Here is a 20000-nt window from a genome sequence, read left to right on the forward strand (position 1 = left end):
CCAGAAAATGATATGCTTTCCAGGAAAACTCACATTTTTATCCATCTAATAAAAATGCTTTGCAGCATTACAGCTTGGCTGCTTCTTCCCTAAGCAGATCTGGCATCATTTGGAATGTATGGGTTACAGGATGAAACACCTCAACTTAGATCTGTCGGTCGATAATATATTATCAATAATATTCCACCCAATCGGTTTCCTTTTGCTAATTGGAGTCTTTTCCTTTAATTGGCCTCAGATATGCCTTTTTCTTTTCAACTCTGCCTAGAAGACCAGCATAAACTGGGGGGAAATGTGATACTTTCAAAAACAAGGAAACTTCTCAGTGATTCCAAATTTTTGAATGGTAGTATAGGTGCATGGGTTTGACAGTTGGGGTTGGCCAAATAAAGAATTATGTAACTACGGAATGTAATCAAGCCATGTATTTATTTATCTATTTAACACTTGAACCAGTTGGACACTGAGATAGGTGAGCATTCTTCAGTTATACTGTCAATATATCTGAAAGGTGTTGGGCAATGGCGAGGAGATGCATTTGTCTCTGATAGAATCTCATCACTCACCAGTGGATTCTAGTGTCTTTCGCTTACCTTTTAATCCATTTTTCCTTGTAAACTTCTCCCGATCCTACAAGCCCTGTTGTGTTTCCAGTGTACGAATTAAATCCTGTTACAATTTATCAATGATGAAAAACAAAGAATGCAAAGTGAACATTATGAATCAATTCAACAGTTCCCTTCAACAGCTGGCACAACAAATTTCTCAAGGGATTGCAAAGGCTGCTGGGTCGAGGACCAGATTTCCATAAGGAAGGCCTATAAAATAAGAGGAAATAGCTGCTTTCAGTTCGCCACATTCAATGAAAATGGTTAACATCTATGCTGCTGAAAGCAGCTTATCTATAGTAACCATGGTTATTAAATCTTCTTTAAGGATTGCAAAATTCAATGCAGCACTCATAACCACCTACTATATTCTACCCAGCAACTTTTTTTACAATATCTCAAGATGATGAACAACTTTGATTCTTTTTCGTCCAGACCGCAAGAAGCTGAGCAGCAAGAGTAGTCGGATTAGCGTCAGAGGCATTCCAAAGCATATCTGAAGCAGGGTCTGTCGAACAACTGTGGACTGTCAAAGGTGGAGGTCAAAGGGCACTCTTCAGCCAAGAGGCTTCTATGGTTTCAAGTTTTAAACAAACATCTGAACCATAAAATGGCCAATGCAACATTATACTACTTTCTTCACCATTGCACTTCCCAAAGGGCTTACATTTCTGATTTTATTCAATTAGGATTCAAATATGGTTTCACCCTGGTCACTCAAGACAAATGGCCAGGAAGCCATATTCTGACCTTTCTGTGAGCATTCCTTGACCTCCATCCTCCACTGTCCCCCAAATAAGCATTTACCCGAGGCTCATATGTCCGTGTGTCTGTCAGAGCACGAGGAACGCCTGTGCTGTGCTACAACCTTCTAGAACCTCTTAAAATGAGTCCTGGTTGCCCACATTGCATTCTGATTTGCCAGGGTGAATAGCAAAACCAGAATCCAAATGCATGTGGCTGGTTTTGGGAAGGCGTGTCTGTTTCCCAAACAATGAAGTACGAATTGGGAGGGACAGGGCAGACACAAAACACATTGCCAAGTGTGAACCAAGGAGAGCACTTCACAGGCAGAGTGGGCGAGTATTTCAGGAGCAAATGCTCTAGTGCTAAAAACAGGCTTCACTCTAAAGCGGGCCTTGGCCTTTCCAACATCTGCTCCTTCAGGGACAGCAAACACCGCCCAAGAGCAGAAAAGCCACTCTTTTAGGGATTTTAAATCTCATTCGTTGAGCCAGATGTAAGCTTATACTTGTGCCTTTATTGTGATGAGGAAATAAAAAAAGGGAGATGTAAGCTTGAGCCAAGGACTGAAATGCCTGGATCGTTACAAAAACACATTTTTCTGTTGGTCTGAAATATTTCCTGATATCCCTTGGAGATAAAGGCAGGCTCAGAATTTTGAGGCTGGACTTTCTAAACCCTGAAGAATGTTCCAGAAGCTGCCTTCTGGCTTTGCACAGGACTCTGCTGCCACCAGTGAAGTGATCTCCTTTGGTGTGCAACTGGTCTGAAGTGGCCAGAGCCTCAGGTCGGAGGTCACCTGAGGCCCCAGCCCATCTTCAGTGGTGGGTGTGGGGGGACGGGGAGGGTGGGGGGAAGCAACAGACAAAACGAACACATGGAGACACAACAGCCAGAAGCTCACAGATAGACACAGACACACCTTAAGCCACACAGAAGCCCACATAATCTTTTAAATTAACAAAATATTTTTCACAAGTAACCAACTAGTAAGTGGTGGCTTTCCACAACATATTTCAACGGGAGACTGTGTGTGTTAAGATGGCTGCAGACATACGAGAATGAACTCACGCAAGGAAAGAAAAAGCAAAAAAGCAGAGGCAGTAAATAGCAATGGATTTCGCATCAAATGAAATCAGTGGCCTTTTAAAAGCAGGGGGGGGGGGGGGGGGGTGCAAAGCATTTAAGCAGATTGGCCTATTTTGAATTTCAACACCAGCGGTAGTGCCAAGGTTAGTGATTGGTCCCTCAATCAGAATGATGAATAATGCAACTCAGGTCAAAACTGGTCTGTCAGTTGGGGAAGTGTCAGGGCACCTGGTGCAGGTGTGACATGCAGGTGAAGGATGCAGTGAGGTACACTGGAGGTTCAAAGAGGACTCTGCATTGGCTGGGTTGCATTACTGGCATTCATTTGTGCATGGCTGTTTAAAGTTGGAATTATTGTTCCTAAATCAGACCCTCATCTCAATTAAAAAAAAAACGAAATCTACTATCTAAAAAGGAGTTTTAAAATAAGTAAATACGATGGCTGCAGGCCAGCCAAATATTAACCAATTACAATTAAATATGAGCATGGGTTAAAAAAAAAACTACATTTCCCAAACCACAACTAACATTTAACCAACCAACACTCATGGATATCCCACTAGAGGGCAACAGAGACCTTTTCAAGTAAGTCAACAAAATGTCAGCATGTACAATCTACGTCAAATTGCACTAACGGTGTTCTTCCCATTCATTTAGAGCACATTTTTTGAAAGGCAGTTTTCCACAGATAAAAGTAATGTATTTCCTACACTAAACAGTGCTAAAATATCAACTACTGTACGACCAGAACCTTTGAAACAGCCACAAACAAATGGGATGCCTCATTCTTTTCAGATCAGTTCCCCTTTCTTTTGCCAAGTGAGACTAGTACTGAGGGGAGTCGTTGCTCAGGGACCCCACCACCATGAGTGACAACAAGCATGGCCGTCAGGCCGTCAGGCCAGGGAGCTGAGGCGGCCAACCCACATGTAGCGAGACCAGACAGACAGGGGCAGGGTGGCAACACCAACAGTACTTTGATTGGACGTCTTGAGTGCCGAGTGATCGATCACAATTTTTTTTTTATTTTGATTCGTTTTGGTGAGGAGGGAGTGAATAATCAATTGCTTTTACGCACAGTGAGTGATTTTACAAGGAGAGGAATCGTTGAAGACGGAGGATAATTACGCGGGGGGGGGGGGGGAATTTCAGGACAAAAAAAGGACAAAAAATTACACACGAAGGACAGAAAACTAACAAAAACACTACAACACTTAAAGAGATGGAAAATAGACAGACAAAAATCAAGGGAGATGGGATTGATTGAGCAGCTACTTCTACAGATCTACGGACTGAATAAGACGGGCGTGGAGGGAAGGATGGAAGAGAGTGAGAGGGGTGGGGAAGAGTGGGAGTGGACACCCCTCTCAGCTGAAACGACTGGAGAAAACAGGAACACAAAAAATGACACAAAAATGTATATGTGAAAACTAAACGAGAGAATGAGGAGGAGTGAACAGGGCGGGGGAGAATGGGGGGTTGGGGGTTACTCCTCTCTCCTCTCTCCTCTTCCGTCTCTACCTTTAGAATTGGCTGATGGGATGAAGTTGGGTTTGGTGGGAGGGAGTGGAGGGCCGTGGCCTGCCCGGCCTGTAGTACTGTTGGCATTGTCAGCAGGCATTTGGAATGAACTGGACAGAAAGATCCCGTCGGACATAGGGCGGGGCTTTCGCGCAGGGGGCGGCGGCTTATGCTCGGCGGGTGGGAGGTCGCCGTATGACTTCCGGGTCGCGGAAAGCTTAACCTGACCTGCTGGGCTAGCATCCTCCTCCTCCTCCTCATCATTGTACGAGACAAACTTGGCAGTGTACAGGGTGTCAGGGGATGCGACCTGGGTTTTGAGGTAAGAGGTGTTTCTCTGGGGTGGGGGTGGAGGAGCACTGCTGTTGCTGTGGTTAGTGTTGGCTGTGTTGGCGGGGGAGGCGGGAGGGGGGGGCTGGTAGTCCCTGGGGAGGGGCGGTCTGTACAGACCAGGCTCGTCGGGGGTCAGCAGCTTGCGCTCGGCCTCTTCGTGCTGCCGGCGCCTTCCCGCCTCCAGGCGGTTATAGTACTCTTCCTCCTGTCTCCTCTGGTGGAAGGGGGAACAGCCGGTTAGAAAAAGCCAGGCGAGTGGCCAACTTTGGCTACGCTACCCGGAGGTTAGGCGCTGATCTAGCTAGTGACTACAGCTACAAGGTTAGTGGACAGGCTCATTTCTGGTGCAACTTGATTGCTTCCCTACAGGGACAATCTAAGCTTCCATTCGCTACTGTCTTCAGTGATTGTGTGTCGTTATGTCTTTGGAAAATGGCTGATCTGAGGTAGGATGTATGTGTTGAAAGGGGGGTGTTCCTGAATGGCATGTCTGTATAGTTGGGTGAGGGTTGGCTGCTCTGTAGTGTTGTGCTGGCAGGGGTGGGGTTGGGTTGGGGGCCTAAGATGTTGCAGAGAAGGGTCCATTTCTGGCTGGTCTGGGGGGGGCTTCTATTCTCAAGGACTGGTGGCTTTGGGAGAATCTTCAGCGGGCCATTGGGTACTTCCGTGCAGGCTTGATTATTCTCTAGGTATCTATCCATGATCCCCTTGTGTTAATGTAATCTTTTCTGGTTGGTTTAGGGGAAGGGGGGGGGGGGGGGGGGGGGGATGCCAATGATGAAATAAATGGGGGTGGGGGGCGCTGATGAAGATGTGTTTGCTATGGCTCAAGCCATAGCCAGGATGGTAGGGAGTTTGGGTAGGGAGGGGGCCACTCATAACAACTGACCAAAGCAAATCTTGTGAAACATGATGATGACCATGAAGCAAACCTGAAACTGAAATGACACTGATATGGCTTTTTTTTGGGGGGGGGGGGGGGGGTTCCGTGTAGTAAGGGGGGTGTACACATCATCACACACAAGGAATGGGGCACATTTTCAAGACATGCAGTTGGACATGACCATCAGTGGGACGCCGAATTACCAGTGGTCTGAAGAATGACTCACAGGACACAGAACTGAGATGACCACACACTGAAAACAATGGAGGTTGGGTGTGTCGAGACATGAAGGAATGCAATGACCACTGGTTCAGACCACTGGTGATTCAGACGTCCTCATCCACAACTTCAAATAACCAACTTTGGCAGAGGACACACAAACAAAACTCTGTAGAAACACTGCTCCGCTGACATTAGCATCTCATCGCTCATCTTCTCTGTTCTGTCAACTATTATCTGTCAAAAGCGTTCTCTCTCTGAAATGCAAAGGTTACTCCCTGTGAATGAAGACCCTGATTGCTGATGACTTGGGTGAGTACAATGGCCTTCCATGTTCTCTGCTCCTCATAGAAACCAGCTTTGCATGAGAGTAGTCTAATGTGTTGACTAGGACTCTAACCTTAGGATATCTCAGCGGTAAGCACAGTCACAACAACAGTCTTCTATTTTCTGCCTGCCTGGCTCTGCCTGAGTTCTGACGTGTGGTTTCTGACTGATCTTGGCATGGGATTACGCTGTCTAAAGATGGTAAGATTGTTTTCTCTTGGTCTCCACAACAAAGATGACAAAGGTCTCCGGGCTGTTTGGGTTGATGACAGTTGGTTTGACAGATACTTGTCATAAATATGGCCACAAAGCCTGCTCTGTGAAGTAAAATGATTCTGTTGTACATCCTGCAAATAAACCATTCTCTTATGCCATAAGCCTTTCCAAACCATTTTCATGCGACGTAGTCTGCTTACACTTACACAATAGGCAGTATTTGTAGCTTAAAATATTCCAGCAATGATGGTCCTTCCAAACACAATCCTTTTAAACGTACTTTTAACCATGCATTCATGTACACTACCGAGGCATTTATGAAGTACATGAAAATCTTGGGGTAGTTGAAGCAAAACGCATCAAAAGCTTCTTGAATGCCATTCAGGCTTTTGTGCCCCAGCGTGACTGAGCTCAGGCGCTCTCTGCTCCTGGACTACCGGACGGGTGTACCTTCTCCTCGGCCTCTCTCCTGGCCCTCTCCTCCTCCCTCCAGCGTCTCTCCTCCTCCTGCTTGGCCCGGTCCTCTGCCTCCCGCTTGCGGATCTCTTCCAGCTGCTGCTTCCTCCTCCGCTCCTCGTCCTGCAACTGTAGGGCGGGGGGGCACCAAACACAACATGCGTTAGAAGCTGCTCGGGGGGGAGTTAGCGTTTTGGACCCAATCGCACACGGGAAGAAGTCGGCACAACGCAACACCAAACACAAAACAAATGAGTACGGCAAAGGTACGGCACGGATGGATATCAAAACTGACAGTCTGAATACTGAAGACGTATGAGTAGTAATCATTTTCATATAAATAATACGAAGTATAATAAAAGGGTTAAGTAGGGTCTGTGTTACGAGTTTGTTAGGCCAGTAGTTAGCCATGACTTTTATACATGCTAAAGGTCTCCTCCTCTAAGAAATTGACCAAATACAGTCTTATAAAGCTGGTTTCATTGCATTTTGGTAGTGGATGACTTAAACCACCACATCGTCACTAAACGGGCCTAAACATGGAAGTATACCCAACAATTTAGCAATTTAAGGGCAAGCCACAAGGGTAGATTCAATTAGCCTTTTCATCCAAGCCATTAGAGCTGGCTGTGCTGGTTAAATGAACAACAGCCTATACAGCAACATATAGGATAGGGCACAGTGGGCGGAAAGAAAAAAAGTGCTGCATGTTGAATTTGTGGTTGAGTAGAAGTGCTCCAGCCCCAGGAGGGACCCTGCCCGGACACAAAGGCTGATTCAGAGGCACCGGACACCTGGACTGCCCCTGCAGGTGCCAGGCCTACTGCAGGCCCAAGGTCCACGGAGGAGTCAATAAACTAGCAGTAGAATGGATATGCTGAGACGAGGCCCTTTAAATGATAGAGGGCTTTTGCAGGGGACATTAAGGTTAAAATATCCGCTCGTACCTATTAATAGTTTTTTTTTTACGTTTCAAAAATGTGTTTTGTTTCAGCCCCTGGGTTGAGAGAGGCAATGTGTACTGGAGACAGACTGAGAACAAGAGAATCACAGAAGAAAGAGAAAGAGGCACATCGCACATCCATGCATGCAGACAGATGAGGAGAGAGAGAGAGAGAGAGAGAGAGAGAGAGAGAGAGAGAGAGAGAGAGAGAGAGAAAGAAAGAGAGAGAGATGGGGTGTGCAAACATTAGCAGAGCAGAGGCTCAGGCCTATCACAATCCAGCAATAAAACAAAAAGGGAACCCGATGCCCAATTCAGAAAAACGCTAAATGTTAAAACGCTCGTCACGTCAACCCAACGTTAGGAACCCTCAACTGTAAATGCATGTCAAAGATCACACCACACGGGCTCAAACACTGGTACTGCACGCACAGGAGAAACGGAACAGACAACCCAATGAGCACCACCACATGACCACATATGATGATGATGATGCTGATGATGATGAAGATGAGGTGGAGGAGGATTGATGGCAAGGGCCCCGAGTCAGGCAGGCGGGGGGGCAGGCCGGGTCACTGCTAGGGAGAGCCCCAGGTCATGCACAGAGACCCTTCCTGGTGTCCTGCATTCACTTCACTGACCAGCTGTGTTGAGGGACGCGTGCTTCTCTCGTTGCCAATGTAAAGACGCTATGGATCAGTCTCCGACTGGTGTACTTATAGGGTTTTGTGAATCTTTTAAACTGACAGAAGGTTGGGTTTCTTATAAAAATTATTATTATTATTAATCAATGGTTTTAGAAATGCTAAATAAATGGAAGCCCGTCTCTCAAGAAGTTTCCTGATTGGTGAATACGGGCAGACTCAGAATACTTCAGCAGTCTTAACTTTCAGCAAACATAGGATAGTTTCCAGTGACGTTAAATCAGTTATTGTACACATGAGCGAGGAGGACGGGCACGGTCTTGGGGGACTAAAGCACAGCTCCACAGTGGTTCAGCGGTGAAGGAAGGGCATCGTAGCCAATGCACATCCCATGTTGCGTTGCCCATAAGCTGCACCCTAAAGAGGCCCCCCTCTCCCCTCCCACCAGCCCAGCCCATCCCGTCCAACCTCCCCACAGACCCCAAGAGCACCAGGTTAGGGGCGGTGAGAGTGGAGGCGGCGGAAGAGGGGGGTGGGGGGCGGGGGAGTTGAGATAATGAGCGTCAGGAAGTCACAGGTTGAGCCTCAAACTAGAAGTGTTCGAGTGTAAAAGAACGTACCAAGTCTAGAACAGAGATTGCTGGGACAGCAGTCTGCTGCGGGGAAAAAAGAAACCAACAGAGAGAGAGAGAGGGAGGGAGGGAGGGAGGGAGGAAACAAACAGAAGAGGGGAGTTGGGGGTGATTTAGGGCAGGAGGAAACAAGAAATAAAAGAAGTAGAAAAAGAAGAGGAGGAGGAGGAGGAAGACGAGGGAGAAAAAAAAAAAAAAAAAAAAAAAGAGAAGATAAAAGTGAAAACATTGCTTGGGCTCGGACGCAGTGATGTGCTGCCAGGAACATTCCGGAGCAGCATGGGATTGATTAGCGTCTGCGGCAGCCCCTCAACACTCCACCCCAAACCCCCCCACCTAGAGAGGAGTGCTGGCAAGGCGCTGGAGAGGCATGAGGTTTAAGCAGGAATCTGCACTTCATTCCACAGACCCCCCCTACCGCTAAGACAATGTTTTTCCACATGAAACACTCTCCACTCCTCTCCACCTGCAGGCCCTGACCCCATACCATAGAAGGCACCTTCCTGCTACAGTTTTTTTCATGGCACTTGCTCATCAGAGTTTGCAAGCCAATCATTTTTTTGCCTGTTTTTCTCTTCATCGACTGTCTTGTACGAGCAATAAAGTGTTGGTCATCTAAACAGCCATCTGCTTCAAGGGAAAGGGATGACTTTGCTTCTCACAGAATGTTACAAAAAAAATAATAGCAAGGACCTTGCGTCATGACCAGAATACTGTGAATCTGGCCAAAATCATTACATTTCATGACCTGTATTAATTTAAAAAAAGAAACTCGGTTGATTAACTTTAGTGAGACTGAATACACGCACATCAAGGATTATTAAAAAAAAAACGTGTGGGTTTTCTTTGGAGAAGAAAGGCACCGACCGATGAGGATTTGCTAAGTTTCCACAGGTTTGCGTGGTGATGGATGTGGCGTTAGGGACGCGCCGAAACCCTCCCGTCCACCCTGCCATCCCAGCAGCCAGAGGGAACGCAGCGCGCAGCACAGCAAAAGCGATGACAGAAGCATGGTGCAGGTGCACATTGCAAAAACATTCATTCATTCAGAAAAAAGAAAAACAACGAAACAAAGAAAGGAGAGAAAGAAAAAAAAAAAAAACTCAACCGTTCCGATGCCAGAGAGATTCCATAAAGGAATTTCTCCACCACTGAGACTCTTCCCCTAGAGAGCCTTCCTGCCCTCGACCTGGTTCAGGCCCTCACTGCCCTCTGCTCTAGCCCTGGCCTCTAGCTCCCTGTATGGGCACTGGGAGTGTGAACTCTATCTTCCCCCTGCATGTGTGTCCTAATGTGTGACTGGGGTTGCTGCCAAGTCCCCAGTATGCAGCCGTGCAGGGTGGTGTCCAATCCTGTGGCGATCACTTGTGCCGTACTGTTGTTGCCGCTACCTTTTTTTTTTTTTTCGCCCAACGGCGAAACGTTTCTCTGGAATTTGGAAAGAAGTCCTTGAGGAGGAACATAGAGCAGTTAACAACACAAAGCTGCACGCTATCAAGCTTGGCAACTAAACAAGGCTCAGGCGATGATTGGAAGCCCGACATCTACAGCGAGTCATTTCAGGACGAACTGAAAATGAATACAGTTAAAGATTGTAACACACTGAATGGATTAACGGCGATTTTCCTCAATCACACAGACTAATGAAAAAATACCATTACGATCCTGAAATGACTCAAATTTGCATCAAAGCCAACTCTAACCCTGATCAAGGGGTCTGACTGGTATTGAGGCAACTCGTCTGGCCATCCCCCTCCCACCTCCTCCTCCCCTCCTCCGTCCCGCTCACCCGTGCTCGTTTCTCGGCCTCCAGCCTCTGCATGATGAGGGTGGTGTCCACGTCCTCGTCCTCGTCCTCATCGTCGTCGTCTTCGTCGCTCTGCTTGGACTCCTGCAGCCGCTTCTGGAACTGCCACTCCAGCATGAGCTTGCGCAGGCGGTCGCTCTCCTCGGCCGTGCGCTCGGGCTTGGCCTGCAGGTCCTGGATCTCCTTGTCCAGCAGGTCCACGATCTGCAGCTGCTGCTGCTTCTCGAACTTCTCGCGGGCGTCGCGCTTCCAGGGGTCGGGCGACAGCGAGTCGCTGGCCGACAGCTCCTCCTTGCTGATGGTGATGTACTGGAGGTCGCGCCGCTCGATGGTGCGCGGCTGCTGCTGTGGCAGGAGCTCGCGGATCACCGTGTCCCCGGAAGGAGGGGGGGCGCCCGGGCCCGACATCCCGCGAGGCAGGCTGGAGTGCTTGTCGGGGCGGCTTGGGACAGCGGGCATCTGCTGGGGCAGAGGGGGCTGGGGCTGCTGGGGCTGGGGGGGCAGGTACGGTTGCTGGGGGGGCATCTGCCCGGGCCCGTGAGCGGCGGGCGGGGGCATCTGGGGGTGGTGGTGGTGGGCCGGTGGGGGCAGGGTGCCGTGCTGGTTGTGGTTGGGCCCGGGGGCGCCGCGGACCTGGCCCAGCTTCCTCTCCTGCTCCCTCCTCTTCCTCTCGCGCTCGTCCTCCAGCCGGGCCTTCTCCTTCTCATACCAGCGCTGCTGCTCCTCGCGCTTCTTGCGGTCGGCGGTGGCGGCGGCAGCTGCTGCGGCGGCCGCCTGCTGCTGCTGCTGCTGCTGCTGTTGTTGTTGCTGCTGCTGCTGCTGATGTTGCTGCTGCTGCTGATGATGTAGCTGCTGTTGCTGATGTAGCTGCTGCTGATGATGTAGCTGCTGCTGCTGCTGCTGATGTTGTTGCTGCTGCTGCTGCTGCTGCTGCTGCTGCTGCTGCTGAGAGGCAGGTGGAGGGGGCAGCGGCATGTCTGGGTGGGGCTCGTAGTCGTAGTGGGCTGGTGGAGGCGGCGGCGGCGGGGGCAAGTCAGTGCGTGTCGGCTGGGAGTTGGGGCCGGGGCCGGGGCCAGGGGGGGGCCCTGGGGTCTTCCAGCGGCCTGGGCCGCTCTTGTGGTTGCTGTGGCCCTTGTTAAGGGTGCTGACGGAGGCGTTGGAGTAGTTGAGGTGCTCCTGGCTGGAGGTGCTGGACTCCACGGAGGAGGAGACCTGCTGGTTCCAGTGTTCGCTGCTGCCGCCGTGCTGGTAGTCCGGATGTTGCTGCTGCAGGTACCCGCCGGGCACGTCGTTCAGCTCCTCCTGAGAGCGTGCCACTCTCTGTGTGGGCACAGAACACAAAGAATTTACACACTATCGTCTTTTGACAGCTTTCACAGACAGAGAAAACCTCAATACTCCCTATGAATTCTCCCTCACAAACTAACACACACACACACACACACACACACACACACACACACACACACACACACACACACACACACACACACACACACACACACACACACACCTGCATGGACATGTTGTTGTTGGGATGGACCTCCATCGGGGGCCTGTCCTCGTTCTGCCAAGGCTGGTTGGGCGAGGGCACCACACGGTCCTGAGATTTGGAGGCCGGGAATGTGAAGTACTCTCTGGGGTATGTCTGAGTGGGGATGGGGTAGGCCTCGGCATGTGGGGGGGAGGGCTCCTCCTGGAGAAGGGACAGAGGGATGGAGATGACGGAGGGAAGAATAAAGGAAATGAGGTCATACTCAAGTTACCCACCTATTCAGCTTTTCTGGTAACTAATACATTTGGCCAGAAAGCTTTGAGTTAGCATCCCTGGATCCTCTTCACCCAAACACAACCATTTAACAGGGCCGTTACATGTTTGTTTTCGGGGCCCAGATGACTTTCCATGAGCGCTGCCTGACACGCTCCTCTAACAGCATGCTAGCATAAACACAGGCTCCGATGTTCACCAGACTAAAACACGCAACGCTACGCCACACGTCTCCCCATGTTATTCCACACGACGCACACACACACACACTGCATGCATGCTCTCCCCTTTCTCTTTCCTCCGTGACACCACCAGGCCCCTGAGGGGGGGGGGGCATTAGAGCCCAGCAGAGTTATACCGTCTGCCCCCAGACTACAGGAGCCAGGGGGGAGGGACCTCTAGACTGCTAGCGTCTGTGACGCCGACTAGCTCGGGCTGTGGTCAGGGAGTTGGGACTGTTTGTTGACTGCAGGGAGGCAGATGAGGAGAGAAAAAAGGCCTTAGAAAGCCTGCGGTGGGATCAGCTAAATCAGAGGTAGAGATTTCCAGGAGGGGTGGGGGATGATTAGGATGAATTGCCTGATGGCTCTGGCAAACAGAGATCAAAGCTTTCTCAATTACGATCCACGAGACCGAGCCAAGCACAGACTGGGGAATACCCACGGGGATGCTAATATGCAGGGCTGCTATCGGCATTTAGAAGTTCCTTAAAGGAGCCGTATGGAGCAGCAGACACAGGAGAGATCTGCTCTGTGCGTGTTTGGAGTTGCGAATAACAAAGAGCCATTAGGTTTAATAGGGTAGCGTGTACTCACTAAAAGTCAATGACCTTGGGAAAGGGCATGTTTACTGCTTTGAAACAGAAGCATGCAACATTCCTCCATCAGATGTTGTTTAGGGAGGACGTGTGAGCGTAAATTGTTTGCGTGCGTGCGCGTGTGTGTGCGTGTGTGTGCGTGTGTGTGCGTGTGTGTGCGTGTGTGTGCGTGTGTACTCACATCAGCACAGAGATTGCCAGTGGAGACTGAGGTGATCTTCCCTGGAGCTGCAGGGTACACAGGCTTTCCTCCTGGACTCTGAGCCTGGTCTGTAAGGAGGAGTGGGGATGATCAGAACTGGTTTTGGGAGTGCGTGAGAGTCTCTGTGTGTGCGTGTGTGTGTGTGTGTGTGTGTGTGTGTGTGTGTGTGTGTGTGTGTGTGTGTGTGTACCCTACCACTATCCTACTATCTGAAGCCAAACCGGCCCCAGCCCATCTAACACCACCTACGAGTCCTTTCCTCTTTTTACACTGTTTATGAAATACGATGTTAATTATAGCTAATGCATATTGAATAAGATACAATAGTATACAAATATTATACAATATTAAATATTGAACAATGTTGTCGATTTGGTTGTTTTTCTTTCCGTGGGCCTACACCAGCTGGTGTGTGAGGCCTCACTCTGGGTCTACTCACTGGCCACGTTGGGGCTGGAGCGGTGGTCAGCGCGGTTCTTGAGCAGCCGCTCCTCTCCGGTCATCTTCTTTGGTTCGGGGTAGTTGTCCCAGGCACCCTGCGGGCTCTCGCTGGAGCCGTTCTGCACTGTGTTGTTGTACAGCTCGAAGCCCTCGCTCTTTGGTCGCAGCTTGCCGTTCTTGTCCTTGGAATTGGCTGAGGGGAGGAACAGAATGGTGGGGGGGGGGGGGACGAGAGGCATTACTGAATGGTTGCCGGGGAGAAAAACGAGCTTCTACTCACTCTACATGTTTATCTGACACGGTCACGTGCAAGTAGATCAGATATCAGCCCTGGGTCTTTACTTTGTCACTCAGTTTAAAAAAAAAAAAAAAAACAGTACTAATAATGATTTATTGCTGTGCCTCCTAATATCCTAAAGATATTTCCAACTGTAATTCAAAAACACTACAGTAGCAATTCATCTTTTAGAATAATCCCTCAGGACACACTTTGTTGCAAGGTCTGTTTCTTTTCTGCCACAGAACACATCCTTTCTGCTATAACCTGTGCTAGAGTTAGACTTGGTTAAATGAGTAGTGTCCATGGCTGGAAAAGATTTCTAAGCGTGATAAAGTGCACTGCTGTCATCAGTCAGAGAGTTGGACATTACCCTCTCAAACAAAGGCCTTCAGATCAGCCCAGTGACATTAAGCAGCCTTCCCCTCCCCTCCCCTCCTCTCACTCTCTCTCTCTCTCTCTCTCTGCAATAGGAGGCCTACAGTTCTATCCATCACAAAAGCAAATGGGCTCCTGTCATTGGGTTGGAATCTGCACTGTTTCATGCCAACAGCACTTTTATCCTCTGTGACAGGCAGGGGGTTTGAAGAGAGAGGGGTGTGTGTGTGTGTGTGTGTGTGTGGTGGTGGGGGGGGGGGCACAAGTGCCCATGCCAGCCAATCAGGGACACTCGCCAGGCCATGCAGTTAAACTATAAAAAAGCTGTTTTTGACTGGGCTTCCAATGTTCCAATGTTTCACTATTTTTGAAGCTCGGAACATCGGAACGCCCTGGTGTGGAAGGCCTGGTGTGGGTGTCTGGGGGGAGAGCACATGTCAAACACTAGAAGCAGACGCCCTGGTATGGAAGGCCTGGTGTGGGTGTCCGGGGGGAGAGCACATGTCAAACACTAGAAGCAGACGCCCTGGTATGGAAGGCCTGGTGTGGGTGTCTGGGGGAGAGCACATGTCAGGCCTCACCTCTGGGCATCATAGGGGAGGGCTGGTTGAGGAGCGTGGCCAGGCCGTGGTAGATGGCGCCCTGCTTGGCCACCTCCAGCGTCACCACTGAACCCGTACGAACCATCAACTCAGCCGCCCTGACACACAAAACAAACACACACACACCATTAACAATATAGTACATACATACACACAACACATTTAGAAAACAACACAAGAAAACACTCATCATTCAACATTTAGTTGGCTAAATGCAAGCAACACTAAGGTATATAACAACGAATGAAAACATCTGCTCACTGACACATTTGAACATGTTTCATCCATAGAGTTAACTTGATCAGACTCTATAATCATGTTTATTGAGCAACCCTTCTCTTTAAGACGGAGCTAATGATATGAATGCATTTTCTTAGTGACTGCCATATGGGATTGACTTTGAGAGTTCACAGCACAACAGGCCATTAAAGAGGCTTGGTTTGGAAGAAGTACAGTCGTGGTTTGATGCTGGCGAATGCTCACAAGCCATCTCAAAACAACAAAAAAAATCCATCTAGAGTGAGTGTGCGTGTGTTGTGCATGCCTGTGTGTGTGTGAGTGTGAGTGTGTGTGTGTTGTGCATGCGTGTGTGAGTGTGAGTGTGAGTGTGTGTGTGTTTGTGTGTGTGTGAGAGAGTGTGTGTGTGTGAGAGTGTGTGTGTGTGAGAGTGTGTGTGTGTGAGAGTGTGTGTGAGAGTGTGTGTGTGAGAGTGTTTACTTCCTGTATAATTTCCGTTCGCCGATGGAAGCGCGGTAATAAATTCATAATGAAGCATATGCTTTTGATTGAATGCAGATCCTCCATTTAACAAGTTCATTAAGTCCCAGAATGAAACACACCGACGGAACGCTGAGCTTTTAAATGCCGGGCAAATAAAGCACATTAGACCCTTAAGAGTTCCTCGTCTGGGAACATAAAGAGCTTCTTTGTGGGGCTTTATGTGACACAGTAGAATAGTGTGAAAAGGTTACGAGCAATCCCCGGATGAGTCAAGCCAAGCGTCTCAGAAAACAACTTTTAAGCCCGAGTGAGATTTAGGAGGGGGGGTCTCAATGTCCAGTGCTTGTGGGATCTCGGTAAGTCTGTGTGTAGTGCGTGTCGTCTCAGTAAATCTGTGTGTAGCGTGTGTGGTCTCAGTAAGTCTGTGTGTAGCGTGTGTAGTCTCGGTAAGTCTGTGTGTAGTTTGTGTCGTCTCAGTAAGTCTGTGTGTAGCGTGTGTGTAGCGTGTGTCGTCTCAGTAAGTCTGTGTGTAGCGTGTGTGTAGTGTTTGTCGTCTCAGTAAGTCTGTGTGTACCTCAAGTGGAGTGGAGTAGGGTAGGGTTATCTAAAGTGCGCTGCAAGCTCAGGTAGGCCTCTTTGAAAAAGCTCTTTGTTTTTGAACACGGCTGAGGCGTTTCTCATCAGAGTGTTTTTCTCTTCCCTCTGTTCAAACGGCGGGAGAACAGCAGGATATTGCCTGCTTCAGCCCCCATAATCCAGCTGTGATGCAGAAGGACCAATGAGAGCTGGAGGGGGCCAGTTAACCAATGAGAGCTGGAGGGGGCCAGTTAACCAATGAGAGCTGGAGGGGGCCAGTTAACCAATGAGAGCTGGAGGGGGCCAGTTAACCAATGAGAGCTGGAGGGGGCCAGTGAACCAATGAGAGCTGGAGGGGGCCAGTGAACCAATGAGAGCTGGAGGGGGCCAGTTAACCAATGAGAGCTGGAGGGGGGCAGTTAACCAATGAGAGCTGGAGGGGGCCAGTTAACCAATGAGAGCTGGAGGGGGCCAGTGAACCAATGAGAGCTGGAGGGGGCCAGTTAACCAATGAGAGCTGGAGGGGGCCAGTGAACCAATGAGAGCTGGAGGGGGCCAGTTAACCAATGAGAGCTGGAGGGGGCCAGTTAACCAATGAGAGCTGGAGGGGGCCAGTTAACTGACTTAGTGCAGCTCTGCTGGAGTTCCCTTTACTTAGACAGAGAGAACCAGCAGGACCAGATGAAGGGCATTTAGAGCCTTATTACAGGTCTGTGGGACAAACCAGCTGTGTCTGGAGAAAAATGCCCATTTGTGTGTGTGTGTGTGTGTGTGTGTGTGTGTGTGTGTGTGTGTGTGTGTGTGTGTGTGTGTGTGAGAGAGACAGACAGCAAGAGTTAAACTGAAACAGTAATGCGTAGCTGCTGGAGGTACCTTTCCTGGGAGAGGCCAACCAAGCTTCTGCCATCCACACTCAGTAGCTGATCTCCTGCAGCCAGACGCCCATCCTGCACACACACACACAAAAGAAAACATTAGGAAATGCACCAAGAGAAATAACACACACACACACACACACACACACACACACACAGTAAGAAATGCACCAAGAGAAATAACACTCACACACACAAAACCACAAGAAAAACAGATACAGTGGCATAGCTGAGTGCTGCCGCAGTCTATCATGGTGGATTAGGGTGTTCTGTTCTGTTCTGTCCGTGTCACAGGACAGGACGTCATTAAGACTTCCTGAGTCTCGCCGCGGCTAGCGTGCTGCGTGCAACTTCACAGTAGATGAGGTCACAGGACGCTGTGTGCATTCATTTTCCCCCTAAATAACCAGTTAGGAATCTCTCTCTCTCACACACACACTCTCACACACACACACACACACACACACACACACACACACACACACACACACACACAGAGAGAGAGAGAGAGAGAGAGAGAGACACACACACACAGAGAGCGAGAGACACACACACACACACACACACACACACACACACACACACACACACAGAGAGAGAGAGACACACACACACACACACACACAGACAGTCTTACCATATCGGCAGCTCCTCCTTTGACCACAGACTTGATGTAGATGCCCAGCTTGTCCTGGCCAGCACCCTGCAGCAGACACAGGAAATGAGAGACTGTGAGGATGGAGAGGTCTGACGAGCATCTCTCTTGCACATGTAATAAACTCACTCCACGGGGGAAGAACAGCACCGCTCCTGAAACCTGCTCTGCCCATGTAGGGCCTGCTCAAGCAGACGTCTCCGTGTTACACACACACACACACACACACACACCCTTACAAATCATCTCAGACATAGAATAACTCCCACAAAAGCCACGGTCATCCACTTCAGACTGCGAGTATCAAACACACACATGCCTCACACAAAATACATATACTCTGACAGACTGGAGGACTAGCACACACACACACACACACTCTCTCTCTCTCTCTCTCCCTCACAGAAACACAAAGTTTCATTTTTAAAAAGCCAGCAGCCACACATAAGTAAGGGGGGGGGGGGGGGCATCTCCACAAATCACAGGCACACAAAGCCCTCTGTGCAGAAAGAACCCATTGACTGCAGCTCCACTGATCCCTCACCCTCTCTGGGGACTAATGCAGCATGATTACTCCACTACGCCTTGAGACGGGCGGCAGTGTGTGTGTGTGTGTGTGTGTGTGTGTGTGTGTGTCGGGGGTCAGAGGTCAACAGAGCTGATGTGTTGTCGTCTGGGCTCTGACTGTTCCCCACTCAGTGCAGCTCTCTGCTCCCACCCTCCCGCTCCCTCCTCTTGCCCCAACTCGAGGCAATTAAAGTGGAAGCCAGCCTCTGTGCCCGATATAAACCCTTTCATGGCTCTTTCAGCTCCAGACAATGACTCCTTTCACAGCTGCACTGTCAATGGGATGAAAATGTCACTCTTCCACTCTTCCACTCTCACTCAAAGAGGCTCTCTCCATTCAGATGGGTTTCCTCAGCTGGTTCTCTGGCTATCTGCCTTCTAGCCATCTCCAGCTGTGAGGAGCACTTCTCAGCCCTGAGACTCCAGAGGTTCTCAATGTGGAAAGCCTCCTGTGTGGACTCATGCATGAGTTATGTGAAGAAGAAGGCTGTAATGTGTGTATAACAAGCTCCATGGATCTCTTTAAGTACTGGTCAGATAGGCAGTCTTACATCAACCTTGTTTGATGTTTGTTTTTTTTCCTCTTCCCCCGGACATCTACTTTTGATGTCTTGCGAGGAGAAATGTGATCGACTTGCTATTGTGGCCCCGTGCTGAGCTAGCGTAGCTCTGCGAAAACAAGGACCTGTTCCTTCTGGTGAAGTTCACCTTGACTCGTGGCCAGCAGCAACAGCAGCTCCTCTAGCCGTGCGCTTTAAAAGGAATGGGTTTTAGCTTGCCGTTTTACTGGCTCTCTTGTTTTTGGAGAGCAGGCTTTGTGGGTTTGACTTCCTTTTGTTTTACGTGCATGCATTTTTACAGCGCCTGGATTTGCCATTGAAGGCACAGAAAGAGAGGAGAGAGAGATAGGGATAGAGAGAGAAAGAGGGAGAGAGGAGAAAGAGAAAGAGCACAAGAGATTGTGTGTATTGTAAGCCCCCTATAAACTACCAGCTGTGACAGTATAGCTAGATGCGGGCAAATCACACTCAAATAACTCGGCTTCAAAGGTAGGTGTGTGTGTGTCTGTCTGTGTGTGTGTGTCTGTGTGTGTGTCTGTGTGTGTGTCTGTGTGTGTGTCTGTGTGTGTGTGTGTGTGTGTGTGTGTGTGTGTGTGTGTGTGTGTGTGTGTGTGTGTCTGTGTGTGTGTCTGTGTGTGTGTCTGTGTGTGTGTCTGTCTGTGTGTGTGTATATGCTTCCCTCAAACACACATGCAACCGAGGCAAAATCCCGACCAGATGCTCCACCAACTTCACCTTCACCTGAACAAACACTCTACAAATGTCAAGAGTGTGAGCTGGAGGCCGAGCCCTGGCGAGTGAAACCTGTGATCACATGATCAGTGTGTTTAGCTGGGTAATATATGCCCCTAGTGCCCAGTCCCCAGGCTGGACAGCACATCATGTGAAATGGTTGGCCTGCATGACTCAGGCGTTTGGGCCGCATGCTGTGGATATATTTGGGTGGGATAGTAAAACGTTGCACTCTTCCATAACAGTGAGATCTTATAATTCAAGGGTACGAGTAGAAAGAGTGTTTTTCCCCCCCGTCTATTTTGTGATATTCTGACCTCACAGAAGAAAAACAATATTTAGCATTCCTGGAGTGTTCTTGTGGTTAACTGATGCAGATAAGAAAAGAAAAAAAATGAGAGCCTTATC

At 49.3% G+C, this 20000-nt stretch overlaps 1 protein-coding gene across 1 annotated transcript in view; it reads right to left on the reverse strand.

Moving 5' to 3' along the window:
- Window positions 1–6: 6 nt before the first annotated feature.
- afdna (afadin, adherens junction formation factor a) overlaps window positions 7–20000 on the reverse strand; it is a 112492-nt gene continuing 92498 nt past the window's right edge. Inside the window, exons 24-34 of the mRNA XM_031581550.2 lie at window positions 17716–17781; window positions 17077–17150; window positions 14887–15005; window positions 13649–13843; window positions 13189–13277; window positions 11936–12118; window positions 11377–11742; window positions 10405–11205; window positions 6391–6525; window positions 4191–4509; window positions 7–669 (exon numbers count right to left, since the gene is read on the reverse strand). Coding sequence (XP_031437410.1) covers window positions 590–669; window positions 4191–4509; window positions 6391–6525; window positions 10405–11205; window positions 11377–11742; window positions 11936–12118; window positions 13189–13277; window positions 13649–13843; window positions 14887–15005; window positions 17077–17150; window positions 17716–17781 — 2427 coding nt within the window. The 3' untranslated portion in view covers window positions 7–589. The remainder of the gene's footprint in view (window positions 670–4190; window positions 4510–6390; window positions 6526–10404; window positions 11206–11376; window positions 11743–11935; window positions 12119–13188; window positions 13278–13648; window positions 13844–14886; window positions 15006–17076; window positions 17151–17715; window positions 17782–20000) is intronic.

Source organism: Clupea harengus, chromosome 15, assembly GCF_900700415.2.
Source record: "Clupea harengus chromosome 15, Ch_v2.0.2, whole genome shotgun sequence".
NCBI lineage: Eukaryota > Metazoa > Chordata > Actinopteri > Clupeiformes > Clupeidae > Clupea > Clupea harengus.